Consider the following 26,139-nt stretch of genomic DNA (forward strand, 5'->3'; position numbering starts at 1 on the left):
TTTAATTTGTATAAGTAACTACTTAAGCTATAAAAAGATCATAATATACAGAAATATTAAGCTTTTTGTTTTACCTCATTAGGTAATTCTGATCAAGTTTAATGATTTAATTTGATATAATTTAATTTAAACAAAACGTCAACGGTTTTTAATAGACGTCTTTGCTAAGTTCCCTGAGTAGTTGTTTTATTTAGACATATTTTTTTGTTATTAGCATCTGGCGGCGCGACGGGAGGACATACAGGGTGTCCCAGGCTGAGCGTGCATTAGAAGTTGCTAAAATACAATATCTAGATCGCAGATTTTTTGCACATCATTGTTTCACATCGAGATCCATCGATTAAACATATTTTCAATATGGTGGCACTTCCGGAAATAACGGAAGTTGATAACACTTTTCTTATTATATATGGGTACGCCCATTTTTATTACATATTTAAATTATCTGTAAAATTTTATGAATTTTCATATTATTAAACACTCTATATCTAATATTTTAACCGTTTTTGAGAAAAAAAAAAATTTTGGACGAAAAAACTGTCTGTCAAAAAAATTTAAATGAAAGAGTATTGTGTATTCCTAAAAACCAAACAGATCGATGTAACCTTCGTTCATTTTTTCGCTCTCAGTGACATCAACATGGAGGCAGTTAGTGACAAATATCGGTAATGGTGGCAAATCACATCTGCCCTGGGACAAGACAATCTCGGCAGCTGCCCTTCTTTTTGTCACGCCTTTATTTCCTTTAACTACCTTTCGGGCGATCGTAGTTTGCGGCCAACCCTCCTGTTTCCTCCCCTAACTGCGCCTTATGCGAAACACTATGGTCGCTCAGAACACTTTCCTTGCTTCTCTTTTTATAGACACTTATAGTTTAAACATTTTACACATACAAGGTGTCCCAATATTCCTACTACGTATTTTTGAAATGAAAGTAAGTTTATTGTACACAAGTGCTTTGATATTTGGCTTTCTCAAAAATCAAGAAACAGTACGGGAAGTATGAAAACTACTCCCACCACTACATAAATTTTAGTATAAAAATTTTCCAACTCAACCTACCACCGATTTTCTTTCATAAAATGGTCCTTCTAGTATTCACTACATTTTTTGTCTCTTGTAAAAAAACGCTACCGCGCATACTTTTTGAGGAAAAAAAGATTTTCCTGAAGCTGCCTTCCAAAGAACGTTTTTTGTCACATTAAGATATGGCGGCGCATAAAATCTATTATGCTCTAATAATCTAGTTGGCAAAAATAAGGGAGTTAGTATCACAAATTATATTTGACAGCAAGCTTCATTAAAAGCTTAAAAAAATAATAAATTTTAAATTAATTATGGTTCGGTTTTTTTATTGATGCCCTCTAACGGTCAAACGAAGCACTTTCGTATAAAGGTAAATTATTATTAAAGGTATATTATTAAAGGTATATATTCTCTGTATATTTTGTAAGTCTGCTTTGGAAAAATAAGTTCTCCAAAATATGTTTTCTTAAAAACTATGCGATGTGGCGTTTTTTTACAATAGACACAAAATGTAGTAAATACTAGAAGGACCATTATACGAAAAGAAAATCTGTCATCGGTGGAGTTGAAAAATACTTCTACTAAAATTTATGTCGGTTGGGGGTAGTTTTCACCCTTCCCGTACTTTTTCTTGATTTTTGAGAAAGCCAAATATCAAAGCACTTATCAAAACCTAGACATCCAAAATTTCATTCAAATCGAGAAAATCGGATTAACGGTAATTATCTGAATAAATGTGATTATTTTTTTAAAGTTTAAAGTCCTCTAGCGGACAAACGAAGCACTTATGTATAAAGATAAATTGTGTCCAAGGAACTTATTTTAATTCCAAAAATACGTAGTAGTTCTTGTTCTGACACCCTGTGTTTCCTGTCTAGTGACTCATCAATCGTATAAAAATAACATAGGCTATTACAGAATCCCACTGCAGATCAACAGTAGTATATTGTTTTATAAGGAAAATAAGATTATACTTTTTGTGGCGAGGCACAAACAGCCCCGAGCGACCGTACTTCATTTCCAAAAGCGACCTCCCCTCTTTTTCACCCCTCCTAATAAGTCTTTGAACGTGGTATAATTGCCTCTGCTACCACTAGCTACGTTTTTACACCCTGGTACAATAGAGTATCGCTGACACAGATGAGGGTTATTTGTTTCTTTTTTTACTGTCGCACGGCGATTTTTGAGGGATGCTCTCTCGCAATCGATCAGAGCAGAACAGGGGACACGCCACGTTATTGTAATTTGTCGATCGCTATTGTATTGTAGTGTGAGTACGAGTATATTACTGTTTATTTAAAACCGTATTCGAAAAAAAAAAGTTTGAGAAAATACAGTTTGGCTTGATATACCGGGTAGGCATTTCTGGCCTCGGGTGCCGATTGATTCATGAAATAAGATGCGCAACCTTATGGGCGATTTCGTATCACAAAACTTGTCCGATACTGGCTGGCGTTACCGTCAGCCTGTCCGAGATTTAGTTTACTTTTACGCCGCTGTGAGCTGATCGGTCGTTTACAGCGCAGCGGATAAAGAAGACTGTACCGTAGTTCTGCTTTCAGTCGACAGAGTGAGTGGTTGTCGGAGACAGTGTTGCCAGAACTACTGATTAATCCGTAGATTTACGAATTTTGAGTACAGTACGTTAATAAGACGAATTTTCTATCATTAAACAATTTAATAAAATATTATATGATTAAACAAAGAACGGCGTTAGAGTTGGCCTGGAAATGAGGATCGTTGTTATTTTATATGTAAAATATATTATGGTAAATGTTTCCAAGCCAACTAAACAACTTTTTTCGATCATACGACATATTCGGTACCTATAAAAGAATTTTTATTTTTGTTGTTTATTCTATGTTTAGTTTTAACACGAATAAATTTTCAATACATAAAAGCAGATTTGAACCAAAGATATTTTCGTCAGACGTATTACAGATATTATACATTTTAATATGGTAATATACTCTGTTTTTTTTCTCAGGTAAGATTTCGACACACGATGACAGAAGAAAAGCAGATGACGTCCCATACCAATCTATTTATTTTACTAAAAAAAGTTTCTAATAATTTTTAAGTTAACTATGGATGGGTTTAAATATAAATCCGTCATGCGTCGTCTCTTTTGTTTTTAACCAGTTTTATTGGTTTATTTAAAAAATGACAGACGTATTTCAATTTTATTGGTTTGATGGAACGATGAACGACAAACGGACGCCGATGCGTATGAACTCGCCTTTAGATTTTTGACGCTTGTCAAAGTCTTGCCAAATTATAGGTTATAATTTTGTGACAACTTCTGTCAAATACCCTGCGTTTTGGAAGATGATGCATTTTGGTTCGTGTTATTACGTGTGTTTTGTGTCTTTTGAAGTCAAGTGGAGGAAAAATCGAGTGAAAATTAACTGTAGAACCCAGAGCACAGTTTATGCTTAATACTCGCCCAGGCAGAAAGTCTTATACAGCCACCAAGGCAGCCACCAATAAAGTTACTATCAATAAAGTTCGTATACCATCTCGTCGTAAATAAGTGAATCTCGAATATGGTAGAAGGATCATACTAAACACATACTAAAAACTGGAGTAGCTGTAAAATATCCACATCACACGATAGGTAAATAATGGATTTTAGTACTGCAGAAAAATAATGTCAAAAGGTACTGGTTTAAAAAAATTAAGATTAAAGTTAATTAATCAACCTGTGAGGTATAAAATTTGGTGTTATTATTAATAAAATAGTTTGTTTTATTTATTCCTGCGGAATATTACAAATTTTTATTTGTACATAAGTTATATTGATAAATATAATCATAAATGCGGGAAGTTTCATAAAGCGTGAAAGTAGAAATAGTTCTTTTTTATATTTTTTTGGTATGTGGTGTCTTGTTCTTGTTTGTTTTGTATTAACACATACCGTTTTTTTAAATAAAATAACTCGATTACATTTTTTCAGTTTTATACAGTTTTTTTTCACAATATTTTGAAGTTACTTGTCAGTCAAATTTTAAATACATATATTAATTTCCTGCTATGCGTTCCAGTTGTACCAACTTATTTCTTTGTGAAATAAAATAAACTACTTTGAAATTAAAATGACAGACACATCTACCACTGTCAAGGATCTTCTCGTTGGACAGACTATACTGTCGCTTTCAGTTCCGAACCGTCTTCGATATGCCTTCGGTGGCCAAAATATGCTGGTTTTATGCGTTGGCCGCAGAAATTTTGGTGTCTCCACCGTAGATCAGCACTTGAGACGTAAGGAGAAATAAAATGAATTAGAATTAAAAATGATACTATTGTTTAGAATTTATTGTTTAATCTGAAATCATAGCTTAGACACCGAATTTTAACTTTAAGGTTTAGGCTTTATTTTTAACCAAACTTTTCAAAAATTTTAAAGTAGCGATTTATTTATAATCCTTCTTCATAGTCCAATGTCCTTTTTTACTTTGCAAAAAGGTAGCAACCCTAGAACTAACCTCTGTAAAACTGTCTCACATACTGGCTTTTGTAAAAGGCCTGGAACTGTATGATGAGTTATAACTCAAAACTCCTCCGCTAAAAGTTCTAAACTTTTAACGGAGGTTCCATATTACAGGACCACCATTATACTTATAAGATTTTTTTTACTCACCATGTTCTGATATCTGAGGCCATCTTCTCGGTAAATATGACAAATCAGTCGTGGTATACATGTTCTCGTTCAAACTTGGATCCAATTCATGATGCTGATTCGTCTGCCTATCCAACTCCAGAATATCACTAATAGCAAATCCGCCCGGCTGTCTTTGGTTACCTATCGATGACGTCATTTTTATGCTGTCGATTAATCTGTAACAAAAATGTCAATTTTGAGCAAAAAATAATCTTTAATTATACAGAAACAATTTACACTCAACGGCCTTAAAATTTTAATGTAATTTAAAGTTTAATATATTTTGTTCTAATGGGCCGATTTTGATGATTTTTCAAGTAATTTGTAGCTAAATTATTTGACTTTTTAGTATCTCTTTCTAAATTAAAAATGAAAGTTTCCATCTGACAATTATACCAGGGAAAACATTAAACATTATATTAAATATTGATATTTTGGTGAAAGTTTGAAACACCCTGTGGAATATGATAACAAAGCAAGGAATTTAAAAATCATTTTATCATCTAGGTGTATCTTTTCTCGATAGTTTATTTTTTGATTCATCTCAACAGCTTTATTTTTATTGGAGATATTCGCTTTAGATTAAGACAGTAACGAGTTACAGCAATTTTAACATTGCTTTTGGGTCCTCCTCAACACACTTATAATATAGTGTTTAGTTAGTGTTTATTGTTTTTGTAATGTCATTGTATAATTAACAGATGGCAACTTTCATTTTAATTTAGAAAGAGATACTAAAAAGTCAAACAATTTAGCTACAAATTGTCGTAGATAAATGAAACAAGTTTAGATTGATTGATACCATTTTTGGCGCTATTCTTACAACGGTCGCGATCCAAAGCTTTTAATAATGTCGGAACGGTTCGGCTTTTTCCGGAATTGTGTCGCAAAATATTATTTATTCAAATTTATTATTATTTTTTTTATTTTATAAATAAAATACAGTGTGTTGCATATAAGAAACTTTATTTTATATAAGGACATGTATGAATTACCTATGGAACATTGGAAACCGACGTTATGCCACAGTGATTATTGCAGTTCACAGTTTATAAAGCTTTTTAAGTTTTTGAATGGCACTTTTTCACAATTATCACAGGTGTGAGTAAATAAAATTTAAATTAAACTCAGAGGATAGCAATAATTACTTTTTTTCCATAGCAACTGTTAAAATTGCCTTATATCTGTCAAAAATAGTGGATAAAATAGTACTTTAACCGCAAGGGTAGATTAAATGATAGTTTAACAGCGAGGATAGGTTAAAAACTTTATTTCTTCTCGCACGTTTTTGGTAATTTTTGTATTCCATTTCATTAAGTTATTCGGGATTTAAATGGAAGTAGTTTGGATATGGCGTACGAGTATATTACTGTTTAATTACTGTCGTAATTACCTGCGCATGAACGAGACGACTTACCGGCATTTGTTCTCCAATAAATTCCTTTTCGTTTGACATTATTTTAACGTTTTATAAATAAAATAACAACAAATATGCAAAACGAAAAGCCGGATACAAGTAAATAAGGCACGAAATTCGCTGCTACAGACATGCGCGGAAGTTAGTAGGCGATTGAGTTAAAAAGTTGGAGTGTCGTTTATACGTTCATGCATTTGTGCCAACCACAAGCAAATTATCTGGCCGCTCCAGATTCACTCAAGTGAAACAAGTTACTTGAGCAAATCGGACATGCACAAGCCAATTTGCGCCAATTGCATGAGCGTGAAAATGCACCTTAAGCCCTGAGACATTCAGCCTGAATATCTGTTGGTAATTTACTTATTTCGTTTTGAGCCATTTCTGGCTCCAATTCAATCAGCAATCGACACGAACGAGAATTAAAAAATATTGACTCAAAACTGACAACTAAAGAGACAGCTTTATTTATTTGTCAAATTATATAGAAACCAACGCCAACCCAGCACAATATTTTTTCTACTCGCAATCAATTCCTTGAACTAATACTTTCTGAATATTTTTGAAACGTAACTCGCTATGGAAAAGAATATTGTTTTACATACAACGATAAAATTGCATTATCGTCTCCCTAAAAAATAATTCACTCGCGATTTCATCACTCCTGAATTAATCTTTTCGGTCTACAATAAAATACCATTTTATCGTCTTGTATAAAAAATAACTATGAAAATGGACGTTTTAAACACTTTTCGGTATTTTTTCAATGAGGGTGGTTTAAATTTTAAAAGATTTCATAATTTTTGAAGATCCTGACTTTGACAAGAGAAAATTCTTTCTGTTCTTGTTTGCGATTGTTCTTAGCAACTGCTATAGCAGCGCCAGATCCCATAAACGTATGAGACCCAAAACAATTATACGTTTTAGCGGTAAGCCGAGCATTCCAATCTAAATTTATTTCTTTTATCTATGCAAATTGCTTAAAAAATCATCAAAATTTGGTCCATACGTCCCTACACTAGAACACAATATATAAAACCGATAAAACTTTAAAATACATGAAAATTGTGTCCGTTTTTCGTGCCGGTGATGAGTGTATTATTTCTACCTTTGTTTATTATCTTTTTAAGGCCAGCAAAAAGCATTGTATTTTTATTATTTCTCCAAACGCAAACATTTATAAAATTTATAAGATTGGATTTATCGGTCGTCAGATACTGGCGTTCTAGATTTGCTTTGTAATTTGATTTAATTGCCTTGATAAACTGATTATTTACCGACGACATTTTTAAATGTCCAAAATTAGCTTATATCTGACATGTTTGTTTTAGCTTCATCCGTTTGATACATTTCTGATACATGACAACGATAAGAAATAATTTTTTTAACAAAAAACAAAAATTTTATCTTTTTATTAAAAATATACATGATACCTACATAATCAGATCAAGTGATTTTTAAGCTCTGAGACATTCATTTACATGTAGGTACTGCGCAGGCCGTTCTCAACAGACCAGAGCTGCAGGCTCATAGAAAACTTAAAGCTTCTTTAATGACGTCATTCATTTGATTTTAAGTTATTTCTAATTTAAGTCATTAAAAAAGTTTTTTTTTTAATTTTATCCGACGTATATTTCTAGAAAAACAGCCTTGGATAACCACTGGATTATAAGTACCAACATTTACCAGGTTGTTATACTTAGTTTAGTATTCAATGATAATGATATTATAATAATTTAAGGACTAATAATTTTAAACCAATTAAAGGCACTTTTAACGCATTGAAATATTGAATAATAGTAATAAAAATCACTTTATATTTACTCAACTAAGTCAAATTAAATTGATAAATAAAAAACTTTGAGTGTTGATATCTTTTTAAAAAACACTTTGATTAACTGTTTACTCTATTAGCTAAGTTGTTCTACTTGTTCAAATATAAATTGATTTTATTCCTATTTATAAAATTTCTTTAATATACTCGTAGATACTTATAATTATTAGGAATTATCTTTTAACATTGAAAATGTTTCTGTTATCCTATATAAGGGAGCCCAAATCGAATTAAAATGCTACATTTGCCACACCATGACGTCATATATACAAGGGTATAGGAAATCTCGGCGCAGCGGCGGCAGTCGGCCAGCGCGCGCAAAAACCATTACATCGCTAATTATTTATTGATATATCTTTATTAGTTTAAAAGCAAAAAATATGGGGTTTGCTTTGATACCTTGTCAAGACATGAGCGAAACTTTTAAATTGTTTCTTTTTTTCATTTAGGCCTTCGTTTTTCGTTAAATGAAAGTTATATTAAAAAAAAATCTCTATTTTTAAACCAAATTTTCGCATGATTGAAATGATTATTCATGTTTAAAGTTTTTTTTTGGTCATAAGCGCTAATGGAAATGTTTTTTTGTAAATAATTATAAAAAATTACTCCCTACGAAGACTTTATTCTGTACTGGATCAAAAAATAAGTATTTGTTTTCTCTATACGGTGGTATTAATATATCGATTTTTGATGATAGTGCCTTTTTACCCTGTTTAATTTTGTACTACTTTCGGAATAAGGGTCCCCATATCATGTACTGTGATGTACTGTACTTCCATCCCTGAAAAATTCAGCTTGTGACACCGAAGTGAGAGGTAACGTCAAAATAAGCTTTAATCTACCTACATCATCATAGGTAGGTGTAGGTACTCTAGGTAAATTCTACCTAGACAGTAGCTGAACTAGCTGACAGTAGTAATTAATTTGTTATCCGATAAGTAGTTGTCATTATATAAGTTTAATCGTCTTATACCTCCTATAACGGTAGGTTTTGGATTTTTCCTGATTGGTTTGTTAAACAAAAATATACTGGGCATATAAATGTCTGTTACAGGTTAATTCGTTAAAGAAATATGTTACACACATATTATTTTAATAATAATAGTATAATAGTAATGGCTATATTATGTTATAACACATTATTGAATTAACAATTGAAAACAGTATTGAATGTACTTATTTTAACCAATGCATTGTTTTGTTTTTTTAATCTCACAAATAAGAAATATTTTATAGTTTTTATTATAAAAAACAGTGATTATACAATTTATTTACACCCCTTACACTGTTTTCTGTAAGGGGTGTAACCAGGAGTATATTTCGTAACCTTTTACGATATAAGAGGGCACAAAGTGTTTTATTACTTAATGCTTAAAATTTAATAATATATTTGTACATAAAATAAAATAGACTAGAAAGTCAATTAATTAATATTGACGTAATTACTAAATAAGTACAAGATTTTTTTTCTAATTATTTTAGTGTATTTTTAGTCACCGAATTATAAAGGAGAGATATCCAACCATTGCATTATTTTACTCACAAATAAATGTTTTATGGTTTTTATTATAAAACAACGATTAATTTATTATACACCCCTTAACCCAAACACTCCAAGGAGGATATTTCGTGACCCCGTATTTAAAGTGGACAAGGTTTATTAGTCAATGTTTTAATTACCCAGCGTCTTTAATAAAAATCTAATGTAATTTTTCATAGAAATGATCTGACATGAAAAGCAAATTTTATCAAAAAACTTTTTGATTATCTACAAGGAGTAAACCGCTGACAAATGTCTGTATACTAATGCCAAAGTAATGCCAAAAATACAAATTAAATACCAAAATTTCTCATATAATGCCCCACTAATGCCAAGCTGATTCCAATATAATACCACTAATACCACGAATAATATGTAACACATTTGTTTCACGAATTAACCTGTAACAATACTGGTAGGTACGTGCACAGATTTTTTCCTAGGTAACTTAAAAGTCGTTAAAAAGTCTAATTATATTTAAAGAAGATATAATTCCAACAAATTACATTATAAGGCCAATAATGCACAAGTAATACCATTAAAATTTTAGCGTTTTTAACTTGTGTAACATATTTCTTTAACGAATTAACCTGTAACAATAGTGGTAGGTACGCGCACAGATTTTTTCGCTAGGTAACTTATTAAGTCGTTAAACAGGCCTATAAAAGCTATAACAACATAGGTAACTAATATTTATAATTTAATTCGAGTTTTAATCTCAAATAATAAATGTTTTTACTGGTGTATTTCTGAAGTGTTCATTATTAAAAGTAGATATTCTTCAAGTTATGCGAAGTAATAAGTAATGTTTCCGGTGAGACCGCGTATATGTCACCGGATTCTGGTTAGTTAAAGACTTTTTTCTATAGAAAGAGTTTTTTCTATATTTTTCTTTCAAAATAAGACTAATTTCTTCTTATTCTTTTAAATATTACAGTGTTTCTTTTTCCTAAAATGTTATACTTAATTTTCGCTTAAAATTAAAAAATCACCAAATGGAGGAAAATATACTTTATTGAATAAAGTTTATAAAAATCATTTTACCATAACAAAAAAGTAAAAACATGTCATGGCGGAAGATACTCAGGTGGCATTTCACATATTTATCTATTAAAATCGAGATTAAGATAATAAACTTGCGTAATATGTTATAAATGAGATAAAAAGTTTCAGAATCGATTAATACGCAATACGCTACGCAGTCAACTTGCTCCTCTGCGCGGATGAGCGTCTTCAGACTCCTCCATCAGCCAGGGTCACGACGCGACGCCGCACGCCTCCGAAGAGGAATCGGCCTACGTTTGGCTAAACAGGCTGGACACTGTGGACTACGATATTGGCGAGTCTGAATATTTATAAAAATTTGCAAAGTAAAATATGTTGGAAAAATAATTAATCCATACATATATAAAACCTCAAAGGTTTTTTTTGTTGCATCCATCCCGCCGAAACCGCTTCACCAATCTTGATGATTCTTTTTTTGAATGAAATGTATATATGTGTAGATTTGTTATGAAGTATTTTTATAGTGCTTAATGGCTATTTCTTTGTGTAAAACGACTAAATACTAAAACATACCTGAAAACACCTACACACAATACCTCCAGAAATAAATTATTTGTCATTGTCAGTGGTGTGTCAGTTAGATTATATTTTAAGTTTTTAGATATTTTAGGAGTGAGTTCATACCGCCAGGTTTAGATACATAAATATTAGCACAAAGGTTCGTTTAAACGCCATTAGTGAATTAGCTACACAAAGCGATTTTAGGAAATTCATCCTCTTAGAGAGTAAAATTATGTCGGAACAGTTTGCTGTATGAAAATTCCTTACTATTTGGTCTAGAAAAATGAAATCCTACAAAAATAATTAGAAGAAATTTTTGAAATTCATCAACCAAATGGGTAAAGTTAGTAAAAATTTATATAAAACTTGGTGACCTCTGGATTATACACATAAAAATTGGCACAAAGATAAAGCAAATTTATGAAATTTATACACTTAGGGAGTAGAAAAGGGAATGGAAGTTTGCTGTACGAAAATGCAATACTATAACATTATAAACCAGACAGTATAAAATTTTATACCAGGGTTTATTTAGTGACATCATAACGAAATATATCTTCCTCAATTATCATTCAAAGAATAAAAAATAAACTATAAAGAGAGTATTAGTGCTCTTAATAAATAAAAAGGAGATGAAAAATAAAAAACATCTATGCTAACTAGCTCTCAATAAATTAGTAAAAAATCATTTAAATCAATGCATGAACGATTCGAGGTATAACGCGAACGTAGTCGCGGGAAAAAGCTAGTAATTTATTAAATTATTTTATTTAACTGATTAATTTTCATTGAAAAGGAATTTTTGTAATTCGCAACTATATTAGTTAAAAACTAAGAAACTCATATCAAATTTAAGTTTTGCGATTTTGACTTATAGTTTTTACAAAATCTGAACACATTTTAAAAGAAAAAAAGCTTTTGATAATATTTGTGTATATTGACTACAAGTTGTATAACATAAATTTCTACGACCGGTCTACCTAGTGGTCTACAGCATCGCCTTGTGGTGCAAACGTGGGCCTGTTAATCTGTGACGTGACGCACAATAGCTAAGAAAAACAGAAGCGTGGCTAAGAATTTAGTAATTTAAAAAAAAAAATGTCTTTTAGATACAGTAGTAGGTATTAAAAAGTTTGTATTTAAATGGGTTTGCCATTAACAGTTAAAAAATTATATCGTAAAGTGTAACTTTCCGTAAGAATTCTTTATCTGTCATCGATCATGATCTGTCATCATGTTAACCTGATGTTTTGTATGTTATTTTGTTTTTTTGCTTGTTTGTTTTACGGATAGGTGCGATCGCATTTTTATTATTGATAATGTTTTATTTAATGTTAACATTACTACATTTTCAGTGAATCTTTAAATCTGTTGTTTTTTGTTAAGTTCGTTATTTAAACATATGTATCTAATACACTCATATTAACACTAATCATATTTTTACGTTTTTATTCATCATTTTCAATGCCCCCCCGGTTGCATCTTTGTGAAGGACTGTGAATTTTTGTATGGAGATTTTAACTTACATTACTATATTTATTTTTTACTTAATCATTATTTATTGCGGGAATGTCAACAAGAAATACGTAAACAAAACCACCGTATGATCGAAAAAAACGGCGTCCAGTTTGCTTAGGTTGTATGTCCTATATATATAAAATTGCTTAGTTTAGGAGATCCATTTAATTTCTGTAGTTTTTTGACACTAGAAATTTGATTTTGATGTCAATATGACTCCTACTTTTAGAGGGCGCTAACTACATATTTTTTAACTGGTTTGAAAAGTAATAACTTTTCGTCCGTACCTGCATAAAACTACTGAGTAAAGAGTATCCAATTACGACATTTTTTACATAAAAAGATCTCTTGCTAAAAATCGCTACGAGTAATGGTTCTCGAGATATTTGGAATCCAAAATATCAATACCTGTCAGCATTGACATAAATTAAACATGTTGACTACATAGTTATTAGACTGAAATCATAAATTTGAAGTGACATTTTTTACGTAAAAAATCACGTAAATGTATATTTTTTCACTCAGTAGTTTTATACAGAAACGGACACAAAGTTATTACTCTTCAAAACAGTTAAAACGCATGTAGGTGGCGCCCTCTACAAATAGGAGTCGTTTTGACATCAAAATCAAACTTCTCATGCCAAAAAACTCACAGACACCAATTTTCATCCAAATATTGATATTACTTTAGAAATTATGTGGAAAAAATCGAAATAAAAATGAAACTTCTACACCCTGTGAATCTCTGAAACTAAGCATTTTAGGACATACATCTACACAAACTTTTTTACTTATTTTTATCTGCAGAATATGCTGCCGAAGTTTCCGGAATACAGTGCGGACCCCCCTGTATAATACTTTATAAATATAAAGTCAAAATTAAGGCATTCGCACAGCTAGTTTTTTAATGACTACTGTACATTTTTTAACAATCTTGTCGGCTCTTATAGAGGTTTTCTAATTTCGTCAAATAAAACAGGCTTCGGCCGAATAAAAAAACGGTTTTATGGCCACCACCTGTACACGAACAGTCCTAGAAATTTAGTGGCAAAACGTGACTTTTCCCGTTTTCACGGCATTTAACTCATCGATTATTGTCACCTGACTGAATGAATTCAAAGAATGCCGCAGATCGCTTTATGGAATCACTCTCTACAGGTCCCATTCAGTCTCATCACTAAGGTACCGTGGACCATGGTATGTTCAGTAGAGTTTGTTCTATGTAAATGGTCGAAGAAGACTATAATATATTATACAATTAGATTAATAACATATACAGTAAATCCCCGGATTGTCTTTCCAATAGGAAAAAAATCAGAAGGCGTTTCTATGGTAATATAATTTCGATTTCATTCTTTGATAGATGGTTATTATTAAGTCTGTCCCAACCTGACCAAAAACCGTACATTATACCGTAATTTCTAGTCAGTCAATTCGTTTGTCAATTTTGACAAACGCTCAACTTGTCAAAAACAATAGCTGTGTGACTGGAAAATACCGTACAAAGCACGGTTTTCGTGGGGGGTTGGAACAGAGCTATTAAGTTTGATTAGCGTCATATTTTTTGCTGTTGTTAAAGTATCACATTTTCCGATAACTATCATCACCCTTTCCGTAGCATTGAATTAAATAAATTTTGTGCTTCTTTAACATTTTAAAACAGCAAAAAATATGACATTAATTAAAATTCTATTAATAAATTTAAAAGAGCAAAACCATTAGCGTAACTAGTAATTCATCCGGGGGGGTCTAGTGTTGAACACAGGGGGGGCTTAAGGTTTTTTTTTATATTAAAAATAATATCATTAAAAATAAATACATTTTTTGAATAAAAGGTTTACATGAATTTCTCTATCAATAAATTTGATAGACTTGTTTATATCAACGTGGATTACTTAAATACCTACAAATTTTGTAAAAAATAAAAACACAATTTTGAACACAGAAAAATAATATTAATTAAATAAAAATGGAAAAATAATTATTACTACATCACAAGCAAATAAAAATTAATATTTAGCCAAGAGTCATCGTTCAGTCAGTTCTTTTAATTTTTTTAAATAAAATACAGTGTGTTGCATATAAGAAACTTTATTTTATGTAAGGACATGTATGAAATACCTATGAAACATTGGAAACCAACGACGTTATGCCCCGATCCACGATGGTTTTTACAGTTCATAGTTCACACAGCTTTTAACTTTTTAATGCCACTTTTTCACAATTATCACGGGTTTGAGTAAATAAAATTTAAATTAAACTGACAAGATAGCTATAATTACTTTGAAAATGGACGCTTTAAACACTTTTCGGTATTTTTTCAATGAGGGCCATTTAAATTTTGAAAGATCTGATAATTCTTGAAGATTCTGGCTTTGACAAGAGAAAATTATTTCAGTTCTTGTCTGCGGTTATTCTTAACAACAGCTATAGCAGCGCCCTACAACGTATGTACCCCAAAACAATTGTAAGTTTTGGCGGCATTCCAATCTAAACTTGTTTCCTTTATCTATGACATATACGTCAATTAAAATTCTATAAATAACAATCTATCAAAGAATGAAAATGAAATTATATTACCATAGAAACGCAATTTGACTTTTAGGACTACTTTTAGAAAGTATTTTTTAGAACATATTTAATTACATTCCCTTGAGCCATACAACATCATTTATCAGAAGTGATCAAAATATTGAAGCATATTTACAAAAAAAATGGTGTATTATTTGTCCAAGCAGTCATGCCACTTAAAAAAGATCTTAAGTGTCAATGGGTGTCTTATTGAGCTTATTAAATATACCACACGATACTACCGCACTCCCCTTCAAAATAGCCTTCAAAAAAAAAGGTTGCGATGAGTTTTTTTGCAACGGCTATTAAGCTATATTGTATACTTCGGACTAAAAGAAGTTCTAAAAAGGACAATGTTCCACTCAAGGTCTGCTAGTAATTTTTTTTGAGCTTAATGTATCACCAATCACAAAACTAAAGTGTCAAAACAAATGACCAATGGCAGAAAATAAATAAAAAATATGTAGCAACTTGACATTTTTTACAGCAGAGATACTATATGAATCTCCAGTGGAAAATTTAAATTCCAGTTAGTCAGCCCGGCCCCGAATATGTCCATGGTTGGAATAAATGAATTTAAAAATCGCGCCCTCGATTACGTAACTAAAAGTTTAATTGGTATCGCTTATAGATATATTTTCTTATGGGTCTAGTTTTTGACAACAACAAAATGGGAATATTAATTTTATTGTTTAGTTTACAAATTCACTTTTACTCTTCTGGTGATAACTTTGATTTGGTTAGCAAAAAAAATTTAAAAAAGTTTAAAAATTATTCCTTTCCCACTACCCGAACAGATGGACTCTATTTTCAACAGCTTGGTTAATCCTAGGGAATAGGGTATAGCCCTCGAAGGTATCTATTGTAGGTTTTAAGGATACCTGCTGTGAATAAACTGGCCCTTTCCGGTGTAGGTGTCAAACAATTTCCGACATTCTCAAGTTTGCCGGTGGGTGGGAATATTCTAGGACGTAAAGAACGTGAAGTACGCATCTCCACGCATATTAAAATGCGTGTCCTTAAAACTCCAAATGAAATGTCAACAATATAATGCTTAGGTGTATTTTGTATTTTAAAATCGTCTTTGTATTACAGATTTAAGAAGAGAGATTAGGAATATTTTTTATATAATAATAGATACAGTACGTCTGTCCGTTCTGTAGCTACGGGGTATCCGTGAGAGGGAAAACAATATAATCTCGATATTTTTCGTAAAAAATTAGACGACGCGTCCCATCAATAAAAATTCGACAAATTTGCAAGTAGCCAATAAAATGAGTGGGCGGAGCGATTAGCGGTACGTACTCGTCAAGTCGACGTATAAAATATATGTCTGTATATTTAAATGTTTTTTGTCCGCATTCCTTTCATAGACACAGATCCTGCAGATGTACTGTAAAACACATTTTTAGCCAACCATACCAACAGGTATGGTAGGCTATTAAGATCGACAAAAAAGTTTTTTTTTAATTTCACTCAAAATAAGTTATTTGGGTCATAAATGACCTAAATACAAAATATTTTCATGGTGTCTGTCTGTCTGTCCGTCTGTCTGTAACACGACAACTAAAAAACCGCTAAACCGATTTTAACCAAATTTGACACAAAAATACTGTAGCACCCGAGAATCTGGCCATTAGTTTTTGGTGGGGGTGGGGGGTTGGAAAGGGGGTATGGGAGGGGGTTAAAATTTTTAAAAAATCGTAACTTCAAAATTACAGGAGCTAACGAACCGCGATTTTCAATTTAAGATTAGGAATAATATTTGCATCAAAATTTGTAATAACATCAAAATCAGTGAAACTAAAAGAACTGCCTACCAACTTTTTATTAGCATATTTTAGTATGGGCGGCTATACGTGCCTCCTGGCGCCAATTTTTATTCTACAAATTAAGTTAGTGGCGAATAAGGGTTGAAGAAAATAGGAGCCTCCCTTTTTTTTCCTCTCGTTGTTACGCCAATGAGTATTATTGTAGGTAATAATATACACTGTCGGCAACAGAGACAGAGAATCTTGGGTCGGTATTCACATGTCTAGGAGTGAATCGCTATGACAAAGAGACTTACGTAATCCGGCGCTTTATTTCATGCGCTAGAAAAAAGAATTGCTCAATGCTCAAAACATCTTATTTTACCGAATTCATTTTCTTCGTACAGACGAAAATCGGCACCCTATGTAGAAAGTCTAGGAGGGGAGGTGGTGATTACCGCGACCTTAAAGATCTATTGTATGTTCTCCTTTCTTGAGTTATAACGAGTTATAACTCACCATACGGTAGTAGAGGGAGATGGGCGATTCTGCATCCTCCACACTGTGGAGGAGGTGGAGGAGTCAGACGTAAATCAGGTAAGAACATGTAAAATGCGCTAATAAACAAGAATAAACATGTTTGAACCGCTTTGAACTGTTTTAAACCGCTTTTTAGCTTAAATCAACAAATCATTTTTTGTTCAAACCTGTTTATCTCTATTTTAAAGCGGTTGATTCTTGTTTAAACCTGTGGTCTATTAGCGTATTTTACATGTTCTTACCTAATTTATGTCTGACTCCTCCACCACTTCCACAGTGTAGAAGATGCAGAATCGGCCATCTCCCCCTCTAATGTTCTGCAATTAACTGAACAAGTCAAACACAAATCACTTGAAGTTGTAGAATGTATAAGAGGGGGGTTAATCACCGCGACCTTATAGATCTATTGTGCCTTTCCCTTTCTTGAGTTATAACGACTTATTACTCATCATACATCTCAGGGCTTTGACGAAAGCTAGTATCTCCGACAGCTCCACAGAGGCCAGCTCTGCATCTTCGACATCAGCCGTACCAAAGTTTATTGCACAAACAGTTGTCGTCTCGGCGCACTCAATAATAAGGTGTTCTCGTGTTTCCCCATTTTCCCCACAGAATCTGCATTCGCCCTTGTTTCTCAGCTTCAATCTACTGAGGTGTTCGTTGAGGAGACAGTGTCCTGTTAGAAACCCCGTGACAATCCGAGGATTGTTCTTACTTAAATCAAGAAAAATCTTTCATTTTTCTCGGTCGTAGTAAGTGTACACTTGTTAAGGTACATTCAGGCCGAGAGCGTCGAGCGTCGCGTCGTGTTTGCGTCGCGTCCGCGTGTGGAAATGGAATCAATTCATTTCACTTAAATTAGACCGTTCAGGCAGACAGCGTCGCGTTTGGCGTTGCGCTAGCGTCCGCTGAGCGTCGGGGTTCGAGTTCAATGGGGCGGACGCGACGCAAACGCGACGCGACGCTCGACGCTCTCAGCCTGAATGTACCTTTATACCGTGTATACTGAATTACATATAAAAAGAAAATTAACCAAAACTTTGTTAGAAAAAAAATCTGTTCGGAATTAAATGTTTGAATCTTCAGCACCTTTATTAAAATCTTTTCATTGGGATGATACATTATAGTGACTGTTGTATCATTTTAATCCACAGAAAAAAACATATTTTTTATCATTTAGATATTGCATCTGGTCTGTCGATATCTTCCTTGACTCGTTGACCAGACTTTACAGTAGCAGTAGTACTCTTAAAGTAAGTGGAGCAAAAACAAAGAAATTTACCTCAAAGCATAAACAAAAAAAAAAATTGTTGCGTGTATAATAACATAAAATCTTTCTTTTTTTCGTTTCGTTTTTAAAATTTTTTTTTAACACAACTCCAAATCTGGCTATATTTCCAATATTTATTTCAAAAAGACAATATGATTATAATCTTATACAGGGTAAAACAAAACTAATTAAGCAAATTTTTCCGATATTCCAAGCAAATAGAATGAGAAATTTTATATAATGGATTTTTTGATTTGTTAAACACCCATACAGATACAAAAATCGATATTTATTAACGAATAATTTTCTTTTTTTTTCTAAATACAAAATATAATTTGATTTTGCCTTTTTTTGTAAGTAATAGTTTGTCATTAAAATTATATACCTACCTATATATCCACAAAAAAATAGAATTAGTTTGAAGGTTTTTTTAATTGGATTCACAATGACATTTTTACTTAAATACGATTGTACCGATGCAGCCAAGAATAATTATTAAAAAAAAATAGAAAGTTGTTGTTCAAAAATCGATTTTGAATATTAAAATGATTTCTTTTTTTTTTCTTGTGATACTATCTTCATTGAAATTTGGCAAAAATCTCGACGAAATATTGCCTGTCCTGCAGCTCGAAACAGTGCGTGTGTGTCTAGACCAGTCCAAAATTATCCATCACAACATAAAAGTGGGATAAAAACTGCCATTATGTTATAAAATACAGGGCGTTCCCTTGAAAATAGTGCACAATATCTAGCATTTTAATATATTTTTTCTTACATTTAATTTTGGAAACATCACTATCATAAAATATTTCTAATTAAAAGATATAAATAATACCACCATTTAAGTGGATAGAAAAATAGTCTAAAAATGATCATATTTCTATGATCATAATTACTAGTAAAAGCTCAGATTCACTGATTTGCTAAGACTACGCCAGTAAAAGTTCAATAGCTATTTTTGAAACCAACTTTTACTAGTGAATGCTAGCATTCTCTGGATGATGGCAGTGAAAGATTCAGTTAGTTTTGAAAGATTCAGTTAGCGCGGTTGCCACATGTTGTAAAATATATGGATAAATAAGGATAAGTTGAATAGGATAACATTAAATTGGGCTAAACGTTGGCAACATTGACAGACATCTGGCGTAAATTCGCTTTGTTTTTTTTGTGGTTATGTATAATAGTTTTGTTATCGTTGTAAAAACTGCTGTGCGGTATTTTCCCTACGGGAGAAATTTCTGCAAACAATTAAGGTAAACTAAGCACTCACAAGAATGTAACAATGCTTGTTTTTAATTTTTGCAATATAATAAAGTCATAGCAAATGTTAAGCGTGCAAAAGAAAAAAAATATTAAGGAAACTAGGGACTACGAACTTATTAAACGTTTTGATATGCTTGAACTAGCGGGTTTGAAAAAACAAATAATTCCCGTTGAAGAAAATTCGGGTATACCTTTGTTTTGTCCATGATGAAGGACAAAATTTATTGAAAAAAAACCTTGTACTAATAAGTAATCTTATGTTTATGAATGTTTTTTTTAATTGCTTTGTATGCTTTAAAGCGTTTACTATGTTTTCCCTTTTAATATTTAGAAGGTTATGTCGTTATTTTCTATAATTTTTAATTTTTAATAAATATACTAAAGAATAAAGAAGTAAATTGTAATTTTAAGATATGTGGATCAGCTTGAATATTGAGGTGATCCAATATTCTTAAAATTTTTATTTGTTCTAACTTAAACCAACATTCTTCCTTTCCACACTCGTCCTGTACAGGGTGGGTCAAATTCGACGCTTTTAAATGGAAACACCCTTTTCTATAGGAGATAGACGAAAACTAATATCGGTGTCTGGAGCTCAATTTTCATCAAAAACATGATGGTGAAAACCGCACATCGATATCTGAGTGTTTTTCAAAAATGTGCATTTTTAACAAATCGCTGTAACTTCTTTGCTATGAAAAATTTTATATTTTTATGAAAACATTTCCAAAGAACCTTTTTACGTAGAATTTAATGGTTTAAGTATAATTTTTTTAAAATTAATAATTTAAGAGTTATCAACAGAAAAATTGATTTTTTATTCGGGACACCCTCTATATTTTTAATTAACTGAAAAGAATTTAAAATTACCTTTCCAAAAATATAGCACACTTGATATTTTGTTATAATCCCTGTCGAAATACAGAATTTTTAACAGTTCGCCACTTTTAATTAGTAGGCTTTGAACCCCTTATTGATGATATGCCCTTAATGGAAGTCGAAAACATTATATTTCCAGCAAGACGACGCACCGCCTCTGAACGTTGAAGTTATCAGCAAATTTTTGCAGCCAATTTCAAGAATAATTGAATAGCTAACCAAGATCCCAGCCATTGGCCGTCGAGGCCGCCTAACTTAGTATCCATGGATATAATCCTATGGATATATTTGCGGAAGAATAAAGGTTCCTTATTCTTCCATATAATCTAGATAAGAATTAAAAATACTTAGTTATGAGGGGGTATCTTTCACCCCCACCGAGTTAATGAATTCCGCGAGAAATGTTCAAAAACTGACCCGTCTGTCCATAACAGAAGAACGATTGATATGTCGAACACCTGTAGCAAAATCTCATGTCTTGGTTTGCTATTTATATTTATTGTTATTAGATATAGTTTAAATGTGTTGATGTTGGTTAAATATATTTTAAATTGTTATAAAATTCTGCATCTCTCATAGCAAATATTATTTTCGTTTTAATTGATGCTCACAGCTAGAATTTTTTTGCATTGCAGCCGGTGCCGTTCAAAGCCTACTTATTTAAAGAGGGCGAATTTTTATATACTCTATATCTCGAAGAGGAGTTGAGCAAAATATCAAATGTGTTATATTTTTGGAAAGCTAATTTTAAATTCTTTTCAATAAATTAAAAATATACAGGGTGTCCCATATAAAAAATCAAATTTTCTGTTGATAATTCTTAAATTATTAATTTTAAAAAAATTATATTTAAACCATTAAATTTTACGTAAAAAGGTGCTTTGGAAACGTTTTCATAAAAAAAACAACATTTTTTACAGCTAAAAGTTACAGCGATTTGTTAAAAATGCATATTTTTGAAAAACACCCCGTAACTATGAAACGGTAAGAGATATCGATATGCGGTTTTCACCATCATGTTTTTGACAAAAATTAAGCTCCAGACACCGATATTAGTTTTTGTCTATCTCCTATAGAAAAGGGTGTTTCCATTTAAAAGCGTCGAATTTGACCCACCCTGTAAAATAGAATATTTTTTACTGGCGACCTTTAGTAAATGTTACTTTCACTATAGTGAATGTTAGAAATTATTAGGAAAAGTCGACAAATCTCTTTAAGATACCACATTCACTGGTCTAATCCGTATAATTGTTAGCAGTTCCTAGTGAATGTTAACAATCACTGGACTTCCGACTTTCACTGTAACATATATAAAAAATAACCTATCCTACCCTGGTAAAGCACTTCTCATCGCACTGGAATATAGTGCTCCAGGCAGCAGCGGCATCCACGGATGGAAAATCAGGGGCGGCCAGGCGAACAAGGCGGCCGGATTGGCGGCGGAAACCGGAGGTGTCGCGGCACTCTTCGCCTCAACCGACGACGACGACGGCGGCATCTTCTTCGGCTCCTCGTCACCGGACCGGGCCTCACTATCCGTTTTCTCAGCCACTGTTCTAACTATTTGATCACCTACGGCACGATCGTTTTCGACTTTTCTTCGACCGACGAAAATATCGAGAGCTGCGACACGCGAACACATTCAACGATATCGAGAGGCACTGAAGAGGCACCCTTGTTTCGAGGGCTCTTTTCGAACCTCTCACGTCCACCAATCAACGTGGCGAACACGTGGGAGGGGCGCGAACCGGCCAATGGGACGCGACGATCGCGCGCCTCTCTCTCAAATTGAGCCTCGCGTGGCGCACCCTTGTCACAAGTGGCCGTTGCTCTAGAAGGAACAAAGGAAGAGAGGTTTTGTTGAGAACGAGGGAGGAGTGAGGGAGATGAAGAGTGGCGAGGAGAGTGGCGAGGAGAGTGGAGTCGTGTATGTTTGTAGGTATCGGGGATGTTTTCGGAATAAAGGGAACCGGATTAGGGTTGATTGGCGATCTTTTTTTCTCGTAGGTAGGTTCTGCAAAGCTGTTGAGTGAATGATTTAATAGGCTTAAGACTTTTTTTTCGTTGTGGTTAAATTGTTAAAGTTTTATATTTCAATATTGAACGGATTAAGGCGATATTTTCATAATTGATATGTAACATTTTTATCACCCCATCTAAAATCAAATTCATAGTCATGAAATCATAAGTTTTTAAAACTAGGCAACTGAGTGATGATCTTGATAATACGTGAACAGAAAATTTATTATCTCAAAATTTGTACCCATGTATACAGTACTGAGAGTGTGGATACATTCCAGGAAATTCAGGAGGGAAATGCTAGCTTAAATAATATAATGGTTTTCAAAGTGGTCGAGAGCCTGTGAAGTGGAGGGGAGGGTGAATTACTACAAAGCCCAGATTCGAGATTATTATTATCCACATTTACTACAAGTATCTACTGATAATCAAGAAAATGCAACTCACATTTTCCTACATTTACTCATTTCTTCGCTACAAATATTAGAGTCAAGAGAATACTCGGGAAATTTTGCTGAATTGTACGAGCGGTACCTACGAGATATTTATCTGCATATGCAGTATAATGGCATTGATTAAAAGCATATTTGTATAATTATTATTATTACTACACGAAAACTGTTAAAAAAATGTTTAGTTATACATTACATAATGAGTGTTGTAAAAAAATAGCGCCGATCTATACTCATCGCTTCAACATAAACACTTGCATACAAAAAAATATATGCATTTTACTTCGTTCTTTCTCTGATAATAAATGTAGTAAAATACTTTAACCTACACAACACATTTTGGAGTAAATTTGGAGAATCCATTGTATGGTCGATAAACATCTCGTACAATTCAGCAAAATTTCCGAGTATTCTCTTGACTCTAACTAATATTTTTGTAGCGAAGAAATGAGTAAATGTAGCAAAATGTGAGTTGCATTCGCTTGATTATCACTACATATTTGTAGTAAATGTGGATAATATAATCTTGAATCTGGGCTTTGTCGTAAATCACCCTCTCCTTCACTTCACTGGACTGGCTCTCGACCACTTTTAAAACCATTATATTATTTGAGCTAGCATTTCTCTCCTGAATCTCCTGGAATGTATCCACATTCGCAGTACTATATACAGGGTGTCCCATTTTGGTTGAAGATAGAAATGTGAAGATAGAAGGGTGTGGTTATCGATAAGCTACCGAACAGTACAGATGTACTCACAGCTTCAACACAAACAGTTGCATACAAAATGTCTTTTATAGGCTTGGTGCATTCTCCGCCGGTGCTGCCACCATCGGAGAATATCGTAAACAACTAGTATATATTATTACAGTTGAGGGTTGGAACCTTTGGTGTTACACAGCAAAATAAAAACACTAAATCACCACAATACACCAAAACACTTTTACTTTTACACTGGACGCGCGTTTCGCTAACCATGTTAGCATCATCAGCAGATGATTATAAACTAAATATTTCAGTTAGTAAAAGTAAAAGTGTTTTGGTGTATTGTGGTGATTTAGTGTTTTTATTTAACTAGTATATACAAATACACGTCATAAAACATTTAATCACTAGTGGATTAAAAAAAAGTATACCATTAATATTGCAAATTATATTTTATCCACTCACAGTATATGTCTATTTAATTTTTTTATTATGTAACGAGCACTTTGTTTACTCACTCGATTCGTCGAACTGCTTGAATCCATTTTTGCTTTTGAACAAATCGGTGTGAGAAACAACGAAGCTATAAAATGTTGTTCGGGAGAGTTAAATATCCGAGAAAGTTGAGTTATTGAATGTTATTGCACCCAACAACGCCCTAATTCCTAATAATTTTTCGCTTATTTCTTACTACCCGAAACAGCGTTACATCACACAAACCTCGTGTACCTTAATGTTTTATATAGTCTCAATAACTACACTAGCAAAAAACTAAAATACTTAAATATTATAACAAAGCCACGATTTCAATATTATTTTAATGCGATCAACATGAATTGTATGAGCGTGCACACAGGGGTCCTCTCTAACTCCGAGCGAATCTACCTCCACTATACCATCGTATGTAAACATTAAGATCCTTGGCGGTCGCAAATCGGTTCTCCGTGCGCTTGACGCCAACCGGGTAGTAATTTTCTGTCAAACTCCGCCAACTACATGCGCAATATCTTATCTCATAACATCCTTGGGCGGTCGCAAATAGGCTTTCAGCGCGCATGACATCACCCGAGTAGAAATTTTCTGTTAAGCTCCGCCCACTACATCTTTGGTATTTAAATAATAGTATCAGGCAGTTCGACTCCGCGACGACCGCTAAACGACCCGTGCGTGGACCTACTATTATTTACATAGGAAGTAGACTGGAGGGAGATTCGTTCTAAGTTCGAGCCGCTGCCGCACAGTGGGGTATTTGACACAGATAGTTGATCGAAATTTTTTTTATGTAGACCTTATATAAATTATTGCTATTTTCAATTAAAGAAGAAATAATATGAACAAAATAGAGGATAATTTGTCGATTCTAAAAAAAGAAAGAAAAATCACTGTTCCAGTGTTTCCACGGTCAATGCCACTAATGCCAGTAGTAATATCGCACCTAATACTACTAATGCTACGACTGATCAGCGAGCAATGCCCATACCACTAAAGTCGCTATTAATGCCAAATTGTGCTATACTGCTAATGGCACTAATGCGATCGCTTTGTACACAACAATGCCATCGCGGTTTACACCTTGCATTAGTATATCACTGATTGGCAAATTAGAGGAAACCAAGAATGTTTTTCTCATTTTATCAGCAAAATCGCAAAAAGTCGCAGTATTTTATTTTACTGTATGAAAGCCCAACGTTTGCTAAGTAAAACGTATATAGACAATATGCTGAATTCTTCGAAATGCGCAACTAAATCTCTAGGTAAAATAAAAATGTCACAAATTTAATCAAATTTTCTGAACGCCTAACTTTTAGTTGCAAAAAAAATCGTTAGTATAGAGAATATCAAAATAAATAATACGTTTTTGTAGAATACATACCTGCAGCTTGCTGAGCCATTTTCAATCAAAACGATAATATAAACGTAAAAAGAGCACAAGAACAACAACAATTTATAATTTTAAACATAAAATTTAGCCATTTACCTCGTATCTGTGAGAAGTAACAACTTTGACGTTTCGTTGAAACAAATGAATGCAACTAAACACACCCATAGCAACGCCATTCATGGCAGAGATGATTTAACTTATCATTTATCTTTTTTTGGGAAATCTTAAACACATTTGCTTTTTAGAATT

The 26,139-nt window shown here is 32.8% G+C and overlaps 1 protein-coding gene across 2 annotated transcripts in view; it reads right to left on the reverse strand.

The window, feature by feature from the left end:
- Nucleotides 1-26,139, reverse strand: part of LOC115878379 (homeobox protein vnd-like) — a 62,140-nt gene that overhangs the window by 15,969 nt on the left and 20,032 nt on the right. The window contains exons 1-2 of one of the 2 annotated variants that reach the window (XM_030894856.1): nt 22,165-22,718; nt 4,667-4,863 (exon numbers count right to left, since the gene is read on the reverse strand). In XM_030894856.1, the coding sequence (XP_030750716.1) occupies nt 4,667-4,863; nt 22,165-22,475 (508 nt within the window). In that variant the 5' untranslated portion in view covers nt 22,476-22,718. Of the gene's footprint in view, nt 1-4,666; nt 4,864-22,164; nt 22,719-26,139 lie in introns of those variants that run through there. The other variant, XM_030894857.1, reaches the window with a different exon arrangement.

The sequence above is a fragment of the Sitophilus oryzae genome, unplaced genomic scaffold (assembly GCF_002938485.1).
Source record: "Sitophilus oryzae breed Bouriz unplaced genomic scaffold, Soryzae_2.0 scaffold_1508_pilon_pilon, whole genome shotgun sequence".
Taxonomy (NCBI): domain Eukaryota; kingdom Metazoa; phylum Arthropoda; class Insecta; order Coleoptera; family Curculionidae; genus Sitophilus; species Sitophilus oryzae.